This window comes from Zymoseptoria tritici, chromosome 1 (assembly GCF_000219625.1).
Source record: "Zymoseptoria tritici IPO323 chromosome 1, whole genome shotgun sequence".
Lineage (NCBI taxonomy): Eukaryota > Fungi > Ascomycota > Dothideomycetes > Mycosphaerellales > Mycosphaerellaceae > Zymoseptoria > Zymoseptoria tritici.
In genome coordinates this window covers 4,532,823-4,550,416 of record NC_018218.1, presented here as the reverse complement: position 1 = coordinate 4,550,416, position 17,594 = coordinate 4,532,823, and the positions used below count along the sequence as shown (strand labels likewise).

The window sequence follows — 17,594 nt, the reverse complement described above, 5'->3', positions numbered from 1 at the left end:
GCAATGTTCTCCAACTTCACAAGCGCCGATGTCACCAAGTGGTTGGAAAACATGGAGGCGCTGCTCATACAAGCCCAAGGATACCTCATGGACAGCATAACCACACCAGACCAGCATACCCAGGCGGAACAGCACCAGATGCAAGACGCCAACCAGAAATTCAAGTTGGCCAAGATCGCGGCGGCTCGCGCAGGCTATCTCCCTGGTAGCGAGCCAGACGGACGGTCCCAAGCTGAGCTGCACCAAGAAATGGTGGAGCTGCTGGAACAACTCATGACGACGATCATGCTAGTCTCGGAGACTGCGCAGGTTCGGCGGGTCGCCATGGTGGGCTCTCGATCGGATGGGAAATGAGGCCGCAGATCAAGCCGAACAGCGATGGGAATCTTGGTGAGAAGATCGGCTCCTTTTGTCGCGGACGGAGTATCGTGCGTGCCTGCGTGAGGAACGCTGAAGCGATAATGCGTGAGATTGCTCTCGCAACTCACGACGCCTTCGAGGGCTGGTTGGATTGACTTCGGCGACGAGGGTGCCACTCGACGGCTGAAATCGGGCAGGGATACGGGGAATCTTCAACTTTAGTACTTCGGCGTAAAGAGTGTCTGTCTCGCGCGGTATGGCATTGGTGACAGCGGCTTCCAGTCGTCTTGGGACGAGTAGATGAGCCGTGGGACTGCTTGAAGTGGCCGACACTACTGCAAAATCAGCAGAACAGCAGGCCTGGCAGTACAAACCACAGTGAACTTTCATCTCATAATCTCCAAAAAGTCGTATGGCTTTCGACCTATAGCACAAAAGCCAACACAGAGAACACGAACGCAAGCGGCAAAGCACCCACACTCATCAAACTTGCCGTACTGGTATCACTGCTCTCAGCTGCGCTGCTCGTTTCCGTGCCGCTGCTTTCAGGAATAGTGCCCGTAGCATTGGATCCAGCACCGCTCGTTGGCGAACCGTCCGTGCGAGTGATCACCCACAGCTCGCCCGTGCCATCGCTCGTCATGAAAAGACGGCCCTTAGAGTCCCATGCCAGTCCTACAGGTCGGATGCAAGTACCGTCTCCGCCGTTACAGGGGCTCAAATCCTCAGTGAAGACGACACTTCGTGCTGCGGTAGTGCTGGTGCTGCTTTCCACGGGTTGCCCGTTCGCGAATTCAACTACGACGAGAGAGTAGCCCGTAGGGTCGTCTCTATTCCAGCTACCGTGGAAGGTCATCCAGGCGGCGGTACCGGCGTTGTTGAACTTGATGTCCAACGGAGCAGAGTGCGCTTGGAAAGACAGTCGTGGTTTTTGGTTTGTGCAACTGTCATCGCTGTTGGTGTCGTTCAAGCTACCGATGACGAACGAGTCACCGACTTGGCCATCGAAGTCGGGAAGCGCAGAGGGAGCACCGGCGGCGAAACAGGTAGGGTAGCCGAAATTCTGGCCAAAGTCGGGAGACTCGGTGCCGTTCAGGAAGCCATGGAAGTTCATTTCTTCGGCCGGGTTATCGCGGGAGACGGTCTCGCCTGATCGCTCCAATTCGTCGGCAGAGTTCTCAACAGACCAGATGCCGTAGTCGACGGGATGCTCGGCAACGCCGACACTGTTGCGGAGACCCCAGCCTACGACGAGACCGTCTTGGACGTAGTCATAGGGCTCGGTCATGTTGGTCATATCGAAGGCTTTGATCTGAGAGACACCGGAGTCGACGTTGACTGTTTCGTAGTCAAGATTTCCCTTCGACCCACGGCTGATGAGGATGAGATTTGGAGCGGATTTCGGGAGTAGTAGTGTACGAGTTTGGTGGTTTGTGCCAGTCATACCTGGTACTTGTTAGCTTCTCAGTCGATGAGCTGGACTTGAGGAGTCTCGCACCAGTGACAAGGGTCCGATTCACGGAAGAGACGGTCTGCATCTCAGCATCGTAGTCCCACGAGTAGAGAGCTGTTTGCGTGGAGGCGTAAAGCGTTGTGTCATCCTCGGAAAGCTCGATACCATGGTTCAAGAGCGTATTGTTCACCAGCCACTTGCTGCTTCCTATGCTCACTAAGACCGGAATCGATGAGTTAGCAAGATGGCCTCATTGAAGATGAACAGCTGTGGGATGACTCACAGCAATCATTCTCACCGTCGACCAGCGTGTGAACAGAAATGCCAACATTCTGCTGGACCACAAGCAAAGCACCCTGGCTATCAAATTTGATACTGCGAGGCTCCGTGAGGCTGTCGGCAATGAGTCTTGCAGTATATCCATCCGCCACAGCTGGAGCGACATAGCTAGGAGTCAACGCTCCCTCGCATGTCTGCTGAGCAGACACCAAGCTCTGCCATAGGAATGAGGTGATAAGCAACGACTTGACCAGGGCTGGCTGCATCTTGGCGTCCAGGGTGGGAATGTCGCGGAGATGTGAGGCATGGACAGGAGCGGAGTCGTGATCTTTATGATGCTACGCCTGCAACGCTGGGCTCTGACCAAAGATCTGATCCACGATCCTTAGTCTGCCGTCTGATCGAGACGATTGGAGACAAGAGCGTTCCATGACGCACTCGGGATCGCGCCCAGGACGGCAGAACTACGAAGGTACAACGACGAGGCTTGGCTGTGTTGCCAGTGGCTGGTAGTAGACAAAGGAGACGGCGGAACAATCGCTCTTACTCCATTTGGTGACATGACCGCTGAGCATGTCGGTGAACCAATATGGAGTCGTCTGGCCGTCTAGCAGATCATGCCTTCGGAGCATTCGTGACATGAGGATCGGACGTCTTGGTGTATATAGCGACGGTAGAGTACGGATGAAGTTGGTCGCGTGAGCTCAGCCTCCTTCCACCCCCGCAATTTTAGTCGCTTGGCATGTCTCCCATGCTGTCCCGCTAATTTCTGGCTGACTGCCCAGAAACAACCCAGCCCTCACGGAGTCCATGTCTTTTCCTTCCATCGCTGCAACCATTCTATTCTACGTACTGAGCTGATACAGCTCACTTCAACACAGCGATACAAAGCCTCCCGGTAGCTCCTCCAGCGCGAGCCATACTCCAACACACTCTGCGAACAAGCCGGGAACCTGACAAGACCACGGATGGCGTATGTTTGCGCAGGTTCACTGCTCTCGTATCCCCGTGTGTGCCAACACTGGCCAGTCTCCGCGCTTGATCGGGATCGTCGCTCATTGGCAGGATGCCTTTCTTGCCAGCGGCAACTATGAGTTTACGCGCAGGCCATGGCAGCGGCTGAAACTCTTGCGAAGGATTTAATACCTGTCCGGTGAGACGAAGGGTGGCTTTGGGTAGATCAGGACGCGGAAGGTCTGCTCCATACATGAGCCAGCAAATTACGAAGCGAGGCACCGACCATTCGATTCGGGACAGTAGCCAAACAACGTACGGCACGCAGGACGACTATGCGGACTTCAAAGGTATACCGCCGAAGCCTGATACAAATGAGTCGGAGACGACTTCAGGATAGCTGGCGGCGAGCTGAACTGCAATGGAAGCGCCAAGAGAAAGTCCAACAACATGAGCGATTCCGCCATGAGCTCGAGCGAGGATAGGGTGTGAAGCATTTCTGATGCGAGAGGAGTGGAGAAGAACAATTTTGATGCGTCGCCGTGGCCAGGTAGGTCTGGGACAATGAGGTGATAACCAGCCGTGATGGGATGCGGCCAGACGAGGTCCCAGTCTCGATGGTCGCCGAGAGCTCCGTGGATGAGCAGTATCGTGGGAGCACCGACTGCCTCAGCATTGAACTCGACGAAAGGTAAGAGACCTTCGTCTCTTCAAGGTCGCATCGTTGATCTCAGGTCACATCTGTTGAGATTATGAGGAAGGTGTTTCCGAGAGGTGACAGTTGCAGAGCTCGAGAATCAGGCAATCTTTCGAGTATCCTTGCTGACGCATCATCAGAACAGCCCGCCTACCTTGATGTAGGTTCCGAGAAGTTGCCGTGGTCCAATTTCCGAATGGTCGCAGATTGACATGACCAACATTTAGTACAAAGTCGCCTGGAATCAGTTGTACCGGAAATTATGAGCATAGTTCGAGGACGTCCAACAATATCAAAGCGCAGACGCACCATCGACCATAGCTACACGCGAACCTGCAGGCATAGCCGACTACACAAATGCAGACTCCTCGGGCGCGCGAAGATAAACCATTCTCCAATCCACCACACATCGAGGCCAAGATCATGCGCCCACAGGACCTTGCGCAACATTGTTCGGGTGGCTCTGAAGCATCGATTCCTGCTTCTCTCCCATTGCCTGCTGCGGCGGCGGCGCATAGCTCATCCCAGCCTCACTCTTATATCCAGCATCAGACGATCCCGCCATCAGCCTCGCTTTCTCCGCCCTCTTCTTCACCTCCATGTTCATCTGCGCCAATGTGCAAGGTGTGCACCAGAAACTGGCACAGCAGTCCTTGATATCGCTGCCCCGAATGCCAAAGGTCTGTCGGATTTCCTGTCGGCGAAGCAGTTGTGGAACCCACTGGAAGCCGCAGCACGCGCCGAGATACCAGAAGAGGCAGGACGAATTGAGCATCGAGTCGTCCTCGACCGGAAACGCCTGGAAGCGAGATGAGACTCGGCCGTGGAGGAAGCATGCGCAGAACCAAGAGCCCATCTGCGTGATGGAGTTAGGAAGATGCGCGAGAACATCCCAGGTGAATATCTTACGCAGGTACCGCAGTCGCCGCCGCAGACGCCATCGCAAAAGCCGCCCTCCCACTCGCCGGTCTGCTGTTGAGGGATGTGGGACATGGTTGAAGTTGAAGGTTAGGGGTGTTGCGGGTTGTCGGTTGTATGAATCGGAAGACTGATGTTTGCTTCGCGCACAATGGTTGGCGAGTATATGAACGAACTCAATATGAACGAACTCAGCACAAAATGCAAAGGAATCCAAGGAAACTTGTCAAGTGCGTTGATCCTCTTTAAGGTCGGGACATCGACTACTATGATTCAGCCTCACAATTCCGAATGCGACATCCATATGAGGCTAGCGGCTGATGGAAGCGAATGAGGCTTGGAGGCGTTGCGTTGGATGTTCCATCATGCCACCATGGGCCGTGGGCCGCCTCACCGGTGTCGCCTTAAAAACATCGGTCAGGTACGCGATGTGACGATCTGGGGAAGCAAAGCCATCCGAAAGAGGTCTCCCTTTGTGTGATCCTTTGATCTCCGCGCTGATATCACAATACACTGAGTTCTGAGCAAGTCGACGAATGTGACTCGACGCATTGCTGAATAGAACTTTGACGCCTCAGTTACACCCGGTGTCGATGTCGCACTGCATCGCGAGTTCCAGCCTTCTGTCATTCTGGTCAGGCCACCCTGATCCGTCAGCGTTGAATCGTGACTGCTTTAGGTGGTGGGCTGTGGACGTTTTGTGATCGATCCACGAAAACGGGTGGGGCACGACGACACCCAAACGATGACTTGGGCGATCGTTCGGGAATAAGGCCGAGTTTGTGCGAGAAGGATTCAGGAATGAACGAGTCTGCGAAGATGAGCCGAAGGATCGAGCCACCAAAGTCAAAGATTGACCTATCATTCGAGCATGCCACGTCAGCGCTGTTGCGTTGACCATCAGGAAGGAACATAGTCCTGTCTGACTTACATTTCTTGTCTCTCGACTGAACGGTAGCCAGCACACTCGGAAGAGGTCCGAATAGTGCGGTGCTTAAAAGGACAAGGTCGAGCAACTGTGAAAGAAAGACAACATAATTATCTGACTCGAACCCCTTTCTAAATGCTGGCACCTCAAACGTTTGAGGAATTCATTGAGATGTGATACTGGTCGATTTTTGCATTCTGAATTCTATGTAGTAGGATCCCTGGCGCCTTTGCGTTTGTCATCACGGCTCTGTTCGAGCATGATTTGCCTTCGTTCAATATCAACGCCAGACACCTCATGGTTTTTATCTCATTTGGTCTCAGGGAAGGGAAATGAAGATGCCGGACCGAATGTTGCTTTCGAACAGAATGAAACCTTGCAGAGGCGGGGCAGGGAAATGAGCAGACACGCGGAGGAAACAGAAAGCGTGAGTCTCAAGAGAGCTTGAGCATGGCCGCAATCAACTTACGTCTCCGAGCAGCATGCTCAAGTTTGGTCAGCAAGCAGGAAGGCCATGGACGGCGTACCGGTAAATCTCCTAACGGTCGTGTGCTTGACGGATGTGTCTGTAAAGGCTTCCATTGCGCGTGTACTCCTTCAAGATCCCCTCCGATGCGCAATACTGGCATCTATAGAGCGTCTCGCGGGCATGCGACTGAGCGTGGTGACGGGCCATGATACCATGCTCTAAGAAGCGTCGGCCGCAACCGGGTTCTGGGCAGGGGAATCTTCTTTCAGGATCCAAGAAGGATTGGTTGTGTTGTGGCGCGACATGAGTCCTGCGTGACACATTTCTATGGCCGTACCCACTGGGTTGAGAATCCCGCACCGGGACACTATCGTAGAACGACCGGGTATGGGGATCATAATGGCCACTCGAGGAAGAAGCGTCGTACTGGCTACGGGAGGAAGAAGCGTGTGGAGCGGTAGCGGCGTAGTAGCTACTAGCCGGTGTGGCGTAGCTGGAAGGTGGACCGTAGTAGCTGCTGCTCGGTTGTGCGGCGTATGAACCGTAGTGCGAATAGCCAGGGGGTGGTGCGTACCCCGAGTATCCCGTGGAAGGTCTTGACGAAGCTCCAGAATACGGGGTTGGATACGGAGTGCGGCGGTTGTAATCCTCGATCATCGACAAGTCAAAGTCCGAGTATCTGCGTGAGTAGCTCATCTTGAGTCTGGCCGCCGGCAGATTGAGATGGGGTCTTCAGGTAGGGTTTGAGGTGTATTTGGAGGTGGTTGTAAGATGATCTTGAAGGTGAATTGCTGAGAAGGAAAGATACACCAGGCATATCGATATGTATAAATGCTGTAAGTCGACCTCCGAGTGTGCAAGTCAACGCCATTGTGTCGATCGAATTGGCAAGTCAATGCCACTGTGTCGTTGGAGGCTGCAAGGCAATGTCGAAGTATCGCGTTGGTAACAAGGCCGTTGATCGTGCAAGTGACGAAGTGAAGTGGTCTCGCACGACCAAAGCACGTAGCAGGCACAAAGATTCTGCGGACAAAGCAGTGATATATTATGAAACTTGCCTGTCAGTAACAAGGCCATTCTTCGATCCAGCGGTAAGGAAGAACGTTGTAGGCCCACGAAGAACAAAGCATTGTTCTATCTCAACCAGTCCAGGAGATGGTACGAAGTTACATCTCGAGGCCTTCGGCGTGTCAAGTCCGCTGGCGTGCTGGCGATGCGTGCAAGCCTTCCAAGGAGGTTGGGAGAAGATGGCAGAGTCGATGACTTCAACCTATCATCACTCTTCATCTCCTGCCGCTGCCAGATGGCCCGCTATAAGCTGCCCATCAAGTCGGGAGTCGGAGCTGACGATGTTGGTCTTGTTGGCGTAATATCTGCGCTGCACAGTACTCTCAACTTCCTTCGACAAGATGCCCGTCGAGCCTCCCTCGTGAAAACCGTTGAGTGTTCTCTGTGGTAATTCGCAATGAGGTCATCTGCTGCCGCCGCCGGTTGCGATCAGTGCGATGAAGAAAACGGCAATGCGTTTCTCTTGCATTGCTGGAAGGCCAGGACCAGTCCATGGTAGAGAGGTTGTCTAAGATGCTTGCTTGATGGTGGAGGAGGAATGGAGGAGAAATGTGATGAAGAACCGAAGACGGAAGCCAGAATTGTGCTTGATGACTCAGCTTGGCGCTGCTCCACGGCGGGCAGCCTCCTCCCGTCTTTCTCTCCACTGTATCACTTCACCACTGATGAAAATGCATTTCGCCATACGATCTGTCATCGCTCCATCAGTTGCATTGTCACGTGTTGCACTCTCGAAGGCGATGGGAGGAACGAACATTGAACGTCATGGAGTTATTAACAATGCTCTGGCAGCATTGCTAATCGGCACGTACGATGCAGAGAGTTTTACCAAGTTCCACGGCTGCTTCCGCACATACTGCTGCAGTCACCGTTGCTGACGCATGGCCGATTATGCTGGCAGACGGAGGCCATATTAGCCAGCCGAGAGTCTCAGGAGAAACACAGGTTCGTACTGCTGCGACCATGGGAGCGAGGAGTCCGAAGAGGGCGGCTGGGAGTACGGTGGTTGATTATTTGGGAACGAATCGCACGAGGGCAGATTGACTGTACTGGGGTTTGACCAACATGCACAGTGATTGATAGAGCAGCAGGAGAGCGGGCTAACATGAGTGGCTCGGTGAGTGTAGACCTGAAGAGGCCGAGGAAGACAAAGCGATGCAAAGAGATGGGCTTCATCTTGACAGTAGTCTGCGGTTGACACGATCTGTGACTGGAAGGTCCTTGGGAGCCTCGGCCGACAGGAGCTGTACGGACGCGAGGCGGACTGTCAGAGGTTCACAGACACGGAGCAGGCCACCTGTACCTAGCTCTTCTCCAAACGAACGTGACGGCAAAGCTGCTCAAGCGACGAAGCTATTCGAGCAAGCAGGTGTTCCCTGAGTCCACCAGATGACGCATGCGGCAATATCTTCGCCTTCTCCGCTTGGCTGACTTACATCGGCCATGATGGAAGAGCTCAAATCCAGGACCTTGGAGCATCGCATATAACTCCCTTGAAGCGGTTCAGAAGGCTGTGCGGCACACATCGCAGCGCAACTCGTGGCACAACTCGTCTTAGGCATGCGAGAATGACATTGCTGCGATCCGCAAATGCCAGAAAACCGCACCCGATTGAGGGAGGCGTTATGCTACATCGAGCGCCAGCTCTGCGTTCAGTGCCATTGTGGCCGTGAAGTCTGTCACTGCGAGCTTTTTCCAGAATCCATGTCTTGTCGACGTCCCAAGTCGTACATGCAGGCTGTCAACCCAGCAGGCGATGTCCTGGTGGTGGATCTCGGTCTGGTTGTAGGGCAGACTTGGCCAATTCCGGATATACCTTCGACGATGCCCGCTTTGTCGTTTGACGTTGAGCAATAGCATATGAGAGACCAGTCTGCTGAAGGCTCTGTTGTCATTTCGACACACGCTGGTGGGATCTGGCCTGGACGTCCGCAAGTGCACCCTGTTGCACATAGGGATGTCAGTTCGAGCAGCATCAGGCTATGTCCGCTTTGCTCAGTCTCCCTTCTCGTGCACTCGATTCAGGTAATGGCTTCGACATTCAGATGAACATCAGCATTTGCCGCTCGATAGCCTCAATTGCTCGCGAAAACTGCTCTTCTCTCGTATTCGCCGGCACCATTATTGTCCGCGGAGCACGACGCCGGATTACTACACGCACAGACATCAGCGACGTTCACGACGAACGAGACGGTGGAGAATCGAGATGGCATGAAATGAGATTGCTGCATTGGTCGATTTCAATTTCCGAGATTAACTGACGGAATGATACCAGATTTCAAATCTGGGATTTGCCCTGCCTTGCCATGGAACCAGGGCACCATGCTTTGACGAGGGTGCAAAGTTAGCACCTCGCCAAAATTCGTGATTTTTAAGAATTCCGACAATTCCGACAATTCGAACATTTTCGGATTTCGAACATTGCGTATAGAAACCGATACTATATGTACAATATGCACTTTTTAATGCTATATATCTAATATATTTCGTTTATAGATAGGTAAGAACTATATATACAAAGTATTAGAAATATATACTATAGATATTATTTATTCCTATCGAGGTGTTTCTCGTTATCGACATCGAAGGACCCTTAGACGAAGTCGATAGTTTAAGGTTTTTCCCCGCATCTAAAATTTAGAGGGAAGCCCTCTAATATTTAGTTAGAAAACTATAGTAGCCCGTAGCCGAAGATTGCGCCCGAAGATTGCGCCTAAAGCGCCCGAAGACGGGATACTTCGCGACAACATTCTTCGCAACGACAACATTCTTCGCAACAACTATCCGGTAATATATTTAGTACAATACATACGATAAGCAATATAAAGCATTAATTCCTAAGGTACGGAAAAATGCTTAAAGTCCGACGCTGTTCGCAGTAGAGCATTTTAGCAAGCGCTGTTACTACACAACACAGCGACATGACAGCGACCGTATACAGCCGTCACGTGCATTAGTGCGTAAATGTATATAGTATAGCGTGAAAACGCGTGTAGTCCGTGCAATATCTCTTGGCGTGTCGCTCTCGTTATAAGTAAATGTGCTCTGTAAGGCTGGCTCTTGCTATTACCGCCGCGGTAGACGATATAGCCTTACGCCGCCTTTGGATGTTAGTGTGCTTTATGTTCCTTCTCTTTAAGTTCGACAAGCCAGTGCTATAGTAGCGCGCGCGGCCGGAGTATAATTACCTGGACTAGAGGCTCGAGGATCGGTCGGAGTCGTAGTACGAGCTAAACTACAGGTGCGTTAGTAGGGGTAGTAGTAGTTGTTATTGTAAGGAAGAAGAAGAACGAGAATTAAGACCTTATCGTCACCGCCGCTGCTAACTAACTACCAATCTCAGATTTAAGAAATCACGAATATTCGAGTTAACTGCTGCACTAGATATTGTATTAATAACCGTCCGGAATCGCCTTCGACCGTCGCTAGAGCTCGCTCTATACATCGTCCTTTAGCGAATGTTATTTCTAAGCCGGTAGAAGGATGCCTGCGAGAGCTTTAGCAGGAGCGAGACCTACCTTAGCATCGTGTTTACCGACACTATTTATTACCTCGCTATACAATTCGGCTGGCTTGTATTATAGCATCTAAGGCTCCGAAGTAGACGAAGGATAAACTTATTCGTAAGAGCTATTAAGGACGCTAGAGCCGGTAGAAAGATATAGGGTTTCGTGGACGGTTATTTTTAAGGCTTCTGTAAACCGTTAAAGGGACAGCGACTACAGTATACAGACTACAAGAAGGCACACAGCTGCAAATACTAGGCTATTATAACACCGGATAGACTAATTTCTAGTTTAATTAGTCCCTTTAATAGCTCCGACAATAACTAGAGTATATATCTTTAATCCGGCGTTGCTCGAAGACTACGCCGACTAGCTGCTCGCAACAAGCATATGCTATATCTCTACGGCGATCCTGCATACTATAGCAGCTTTGGTGTTATAGCGCCGTTTAAGCATTACCGTAGTCGTTACTTCCTTACGCCTAAGCAGAAGCGGTTTAACAAGTATCTATTAAGCCTTCGAATATCTGTCGAGCACGCCTTTAGAGAGACTATAAGGAAGTAGACCTATAATACCTTCTCGAAGTAGCTATATATTAGCAAGCAAGCAGTTAGTTAGTTCTTTATCGTAAGCACGCTGCTTACGAACTGCTATATCTGCATAGAAGGTCGCAACTAAACGAGTAATAAATATATGTATTTACCGCCGAGCCTTAAGGAGTATCTCTACCTCGACTGCGAGTCCTTAGGGGAAGAGCTAAGCGATATTAACTAGCAATCTACCGCTAAATCGACCGTCCGGCTTCCCTTCGACACTCGTATACGAGGAACGACTAATCTAAGCTCTTAAAGTTAGAGTATCAAATACTCGAAGTTCAAGCGGAGCTACCTCCGAAACTCCGCAATTTAGGGTCTAATACGACAGCTGCAATTAATACAACACTAACACAACTATATTTACTTATTTCTTTTTCCTGTTGTATTTACTAGCATACGAGCTATTACTTAAAATTAAAACGAGCGAAATCGGTTTATGTTTGGTAGAGTTATTAACGAGTTAGATTTTAACGCTAAGCCCGACTGAATTCCGGCTTTAAGCTTCGAACATCTAACACCCTACAACCTCTTATGCGTCTACTACCTTCTACACGGTGTATATATTAGCAATCCGACAACAGGAGGCCCTTGCTATATATTCAAACTGCACGCAGCTTTAATTTAAGCCGAATCGGCTAAGGAACTATCGAGTAAGAGCCTTAGAGGAAATAACTAAATAAACTCGTTTATAGCGTTTAAATCGAAGCTGTTAAGGGGGTCCTTCTACATTAATATTTGCTGCAGCTGCTGCTGCATCTACATCTGCACTTGCATCTGCTGCGCTAGTATCCTCTATGTAGCCTACTAGCTTACTACGATGTCCTTTATCGACTTTAAGTCTTCCTTAACCTCCTTAGCTAGCCTCTCGGTGCCGTCGTTAGCAGACTCGAGGTAGCGCTTAAAAACACGCCGCAAGTCTATATTATCGTCCTTAGACTGCCGCTTGCTCGCACCCTTAGCCCTCGCGTTCTTCGACAGCCGCGCACCAGGTGTTAGAGTCCCCCCTAGTGTAGAGGCTAATCTAGAGGAAGAACTCTGTCGTTGCGGTGTAGAACTCTATCGTTACGGTGTTAACGCAGCAGCGGCGGTGGAGCTGCTAGCTAAAGCGCTGCGAGAGCGCTGCAACGGATAAGGCGGTAGTAGCATAAGGGCCTCGTCGTCGGTAATATCTAGCTCGCTGTCGCCCTTAAGCTCGTCGGCTTTATTTACGCTCTTATTACTAGAGCTAGTAGCACCGACGTTCTTCTTCTTCGCTTGCCGCACTATTATAGCAGCCCTTATACGTTGTAAGTCGGCTCGCTCTGTATTCGAGGTAGTAACAACGCTCGCGCGATTCGAGCTAGCTAGCTTACGCTGTTGCTTCTAGTCCAGCTACTCCTTCATAGTATTTAATAGCCCTGTCTCGTCTTCTTTACTAGTCTGCGTGCTAACGCTCTCGAAGAACTCCTTCTATTATCCCTTAAGCTGCTTTAACACCCTCTGCAAGCTCTTATAGTAATAACTAGCCTGTTAAGTAAACTATAGCTCTACGACAGCCTAGAAGCTATCGCTAATAAGATGCCGACTGTTAAGGCAGATACGCATGAATACCTTCTTATCCTTATTGCTTATGCGGTTATTGCGACGACCTGTACTACTTAGAGCCGGTGTAAACAGTCTACTAAGATTACTAGTCGCCGTGCCCTTAGCCGCGAGAGCGGTAGATTGCCGCTGTTGCCGCTAGCTCTAACTAGGCTTCTTATATCTCTTCTTCGCGGCGTTGCCCTGCTCTTTAACCTCCGAGGGTACCTCGGGCTCCGCCGTCCGCTTAATTAAGGGCAAAGCTTAGTAAGGATTCGATGCCGGTAGAGGCTAGCGTACTGCGTCTAGGGCTAGCGTAGGCGTCTACCCTAGATACGGAGTCGGTAAGGGCGACGGCTGTATATAACGCGGTAGTAGAGCCGGCGTTGCTAAGAACGCCGACATAAACGACTCTATAGCTACAACGACGATACGACGACCACGCGACGCGTAAGAGCATAAGGTTAAAAGAAGGAAGAAGACTAACCTAATATAACAGCAGCTAACCTAATGTTGTCGCTGTCATAGCCGCTACAGCGAGTGTAGCGGCCATAACAGCAGATAAACATTTACTTCCATTTTTAGAGGTCACGTAGTGCGCGCTATACCCTTTATGGACGCTGTCAGGTCGCTGTATGCTGTCCTGACAGCGTTGCTAAAATGCTCTAGTATAGTACAGTGCAGTACAGTATAGTGTAGTACAGTGTCGAATTGTCGAATTGTCCGAAATCTTAAAAATCACGAATTCTGGCGAAGTGCTAACTTTGCACCTGCGTACTTTTCGGCAAGGAGATCGTTGGGCGTGCGGCGACGTCGAAGGCATTCGTCCGAAAGGCGCAACATATTCCTGCTCTGAGCTGTGGCAAGGCATGTTTTGTCATCATCGCAGTAACTTCTCTTCCCTCACGGCTGTATAGCCATTCTTCCACCTCGTGGATTGCCACGCACGTTCGACGTTGTTCTTCCCGAGTACCGCATGCGCCATGTCGAAGCAGCCATGGATCGAGACGCCATTGATCTGGTCAAAAGGCCTTTCTCGGATTTGCGGCTGGTTTGGGATTCCACCTTTCGCACATGTTATGCTACTAACGGTGTTCGCAGTAACATCTACCTCAAGCTGGAAAACACACAGCCTTCGGGATCTTTCAAGAGTCGCGGCATGGGCGCCTTCGTCAAGGCTCATCTACCAGACGATGGAGCAAACGGGACTGGCGACAGCCGCACCACAACGCACTTCTTCTGCAGTTCCGGAGGGAATGCCGGCCTCGGATGCGTTTCCGCAGCAGTCACTTTCATTTGTCCCGCGACAATCGTGGTCCCAGATTCCACTTCTGCCTACATGATTGACAAGTTGAAGAAAGCTGGAGCCCACGAGGTCATTCAGACAGGTGCGTCTTGGTATGAAGCGGACCAATATCTCCGCAAAGAGCTCTTACCAGCAGCTCGAGCTGGGGGTCAACATGCCGTCTACGTTCCCCCTTTCGACGATCCCGCTATATGGGCTGGAAATTCAACCATGGTCGACGAAATCGTCCAGCAACTTTCAACCGTGGATGACCACTACCCTTCAGCCACGCGAGAATCCGGAACAGAATCTGTCACCCTCCCGGACGCCATCATTTGCAGCGTGGGAGGCGGTGGTCTCCTGAATGGTATCATGCAGGGACTCGAACGCCACTCTGCATGGAAAGGAGAGACTGGCCCGATGGTTCTCGCCGTCGAGACCGTCGGAGCAGATGCGTTGTCGCAGTCGGTCGAAAAAGGAGAGCTCGTCACCTTGCCCAAAATAACAAGCATTGCGACAACCTTGGGCGCTCGCAGGGTTTCGGAACAAACGTTCACTTATGCGATGGACAGAACACGGGTCAAGTGTGCTGTGCTCACCGACAAGGAGACGGTAGAGGCCTGCAAGCGTTTTGCTGACGACGAACGAATGCTGGTGGAACCTGCTTGCGCAGTTTCTTTGGCGGTGCTGTACACTGGCAAGCTTCACGAATACATACCAGGCTTGCAGCCAGAAAGTCGTGTGGTAGTCGTTGTGTGTGGAGGCAGTGGTCTTTCTTTGCAGATACTGAACCAGTACATCAAAGACTTTCTGGATTAGATAGTCCAGTGATTAAAGGACTGGAACAAAATATCCACGAAATATTGCCTTCAGTGCACTTCCGCATCCTTACCACTCTTAAGGACTCACAACAGCTCTCCATCCCTCTCCAGGTCATTGAGGAATACAGCTGAAGGCGGATGCCGTGGACAATCCACAGCAGTCTTTGAACGAAATACCTCAAACACCAAGCGAAGCTCGAATAGCCTTGAAGTTTGGAGTACCGAATCCACTCGCCGCATCCCATCCTTTCCTAGCAGGGAATCCAGGGGTGGTGGCATTGCAACCTGTGACAGTACCCGAGGTGATGTCGGTGAAGCCGGCACCCTTTTTGGAGTAAAGCATTGGGTTCAAGAAACCGAGCGGGGGCTTTCCTGCTGCAATGAGAGCGTCGTTGACGAGAGTGAGGACTCCGGCAGAGATCGGAGAAGCGACACTGGTTCCGTCGACCAGGTTTGGTGCGGCCATGTTATTGATGACGAAGCGGACACTCTGAGCGGCGATGTCGGGGTATGCGCGTCCGCTGGCGTTGTAATAGGGTTGGTTCAAGGTGCCGATGCTGCTGAGGTAGCTTGACACTGCTGCGTCCTGTGGTGGTTGTCATTAGAAGCTGACCCTATCGGGCGTCCAAGGTCTATCGTAGCAACGTACCTGGTAAGACGGTCGGGGGAAGTAGTTCGAGAAGCCACCTCCGGGAACGTAGCCGCCGTCTTTTGCCACGACCTCTGGGGAGAAGTCCATTGTGCCGCCGATCTTTGTACAAGTTAGTCTGAGCTGATGAGATTGGCTAGGACATGTCCACTCACAGTAGTCACGTAAGGACAGCTTGCTGGAAACGCTGGCAGGAACCTAGGCGTGTTCTTTCCATCATTCGAAACGCAGTCGCCGCTTGCACCAACGCCAAAGTCGCCGGAAGAGCTGGACAGACATCGTCAGCAGTCATGTCAGGAAACGTCGAAATGTTCTGAAGAGGTCTCACAAGAGTAGAGTGACGCCCTTGGCACCCAGTTGAGCGAGCTCATTGCAGACACGAGTAGCATAATCTTGTGGTACGCTTTGCTCATCGTCTCCATACGAGGTCGAGATAACGTATGGGACGTCTTTCTGCTTGAGCACGTAGTCTAGCCAGGTAAGGTATGGCTCGTTAGTGTCTGTCGGCGTAGCAAGATCAGGAGTAAATGGTGGCGATCCTCCGGTAGAATACGAGGTGAATCTGGTGGGGTATGCGATTCCGCCGACCGCCTGGAAGACTTGTCAGCATTGCAGGTGATATCGTGGAGTGGCTATTCTGTAGCTAGAAGTTTACCCACTTCAACGTCGAGGTCAGCTTCAATGCCTGGCATAGTCTGGTCGTTCGCGGCACCAGCGATGATTTGGCGTGTGAAAATGTAGTTTGGGTTCGCATCTGGCCTTTGCGTGGTCATATAGGCACGGAAGTCGACATCGGATGGCTATAACGGGTCAGCTCCGCTCTTGGAACAACCTCTTTCTTGCTACGTACTGTTTGGTTGAGGTAGTTCGTGATACCAACGTAGTTCTATGCGGAAAGGTTAGCCATGTCGACAGGATCTGTTTCTGAAGCATGAAAGACCCGCCTTGTTAGGAACCTTGGGCTTGTAATCGATAGTCTGGTACAGTGATCGAACGCAAGCGAGTGTAACAGCAGTGGACAGGCAGCCAAGTGGCGCCGCGGAAGATGCCAAGCTACTGGCAGCAATCTCCGTGTTTGGAATCGACCCTTCGGCGATTCGCACTGTTGAACCAAAGAACTTGGGGTTGCCGAAGTAGTTTGTTGGTGCAACGATATCGACATGTCCTTGCAGGGATCTGGGCAGGCTGTACTGCGTGGTACGGACAACCTGTGTACCGTCGATGTGCTCATACTGGTGGTACTCGGTGTCCAGCAATTTCTCCACCTTTGAGATCGGGAGCGAGACCATCACCCAGTCCTTTGGTGCACTATACTCAAGCTGGTCCGCAAAGATGTCGTGCCCTCCGAGCCATTGGTGGACTGCATCGAGTGCCGCTTCCGAAGGCGCGACATGGGAGTGGATCTCGTCCGAAGACAAGTGCTTGCCGTAGCGCTCGTGGTCCGGATGGCTGACTTCAAGAAGATCTTCTTCGAGTGCCTGGAAGTTGCCTTGCTTGAGGCCGATGCGAAGCTTGAGCACTTGATCCTGACTTTGTGGTCAGTCCTCCAATTCAGTCCATATGACGCTTCTGCGTTCTTACAGCATGGGCCTTGCCGGCCTTGGTCCAGCCAGAAGGGACAAAGTGAGAGCTGTGCACTGCGTAGTCAGCTCTGCCCTCTAGGGGTGCAGCGAGTACAGCAGCAAGACCACAGGACACGGTCAGCAAAGTCAGCTTCATATTGGTAAGAGGTGAAGTCGGGTTTGTGAAAAAGAGAAAACATCCAGCGACATGTCCTCGAGTATATTACTTTCAATACGCCTCGGTAGCCGTTCATGCTGTGAACCAGCTAGCTTTGGCGACAGTGGCGAAGGTGTACCAGATGCAACCTCTCCGTGCAGCGTAGCACTGCCGGGGGGCGGACTTGATGTCGAGATTGGCAGGTGGTGGGTACGACAGATCGACAGTGGAGCAGGGGAATACCTCCACAGTCTGGCTGAGCCAATTGGTCGTTCAAGCTAAGATGTTAGCACAGCGCCTGATCGGCTTGTCGTCGATAAGCGTTGGCGCTT

The 17,594-nt window shown here is 51.6% G+C and overlaps 4 protein-coding genes across 4 annotated transcripts; 1 reads left to right on the top strand and 3 right to left on the bottom strand.

The window, feature by feature from the left end:
• Positions 1-160: 160 nt before the first annotated feature.
• On the bottom strand, positions 161-2,358 carry MYCGRDRAFT_98764 (uncharacterized protein; the record flags this gene model as incomplete). Its single annotated transcript, XM_003856554.1, has 5 exons — positions 161-202; positions 489-493; positions 955-1,806; positions 1,859-2,029; positions 2,097-2,358. The coding sequence occupies 5 exons, from the start codon at positions 2,356-2,358 to the stop codon at positions 161-163; spliced, it is 1,332 nt and encodes a 443-aa protein (XP_003856602.1).
• A 1,733-nt stretch (positions 2,359-4,091) lies between these two features.
• Positions 4,092-4,852, bottom strand: MYCGRDRAFT_102797 (uncharacterized protein; the record flags this gene model as incomplete). Its single annotated transcript, XM_003856553.1, has 2 exons — positions 4,092-4,599; positions 4,653-4,852. 2 exons carry the CDS (start codon positions 4,734-4,736, stop codon positions 4,165-4,167), a joined length of 519 nt encoding a protein of 172 aa, XP_003856601.1.
• Positions 4,853-13,679: 8,827 nt separating this feature from the next.
• On the top strand, positions 13,680-14,982 carry MYCGRDRAFT_53956 (uncharacterized protein; the record flags this gene model as incomplete). The annotated part of the gene is made up of 2 exons (XM_003857037.1): positions 13,680-13,839; positions 13,890-14,982. The coding sequence occupies 2 exons, from the start codon at positions 13,772-13,774 to the stop codon at positions 14,890-14,892; spliced, it is 1,071 nt and encodes a 356-aa protein (XP_003857085.1).
• A 90-nt stretch (positions 14,983-15,072) lies between these two features.
• Positions 15,073-17,262, bottom strand: MYCGRDRAFT_67015 (uncharacterized protein; the record flags this gene model as incomplete). The annotated part of the gene is made up of 8 exons (XM_003856552.1): positions 15,073-15,480; positions 15,544-15,645; positions 15,699-15,810; positions 15,872-16,134; positions 16,203-16,343; positions 16,394-16,429; positions 16,500-17,069; positions 17,125-17,262. The coding sequence occupies 8 exons, from the start codon at positions 17,260-17,262 to the stop codon at positions 15,073-15,075; spliced, it is 1,770 nt and encodes a 589-aa protein (XP_003856600.1).
• Positions 17,263-17,594: the final 332 nt, after the last annotated feature.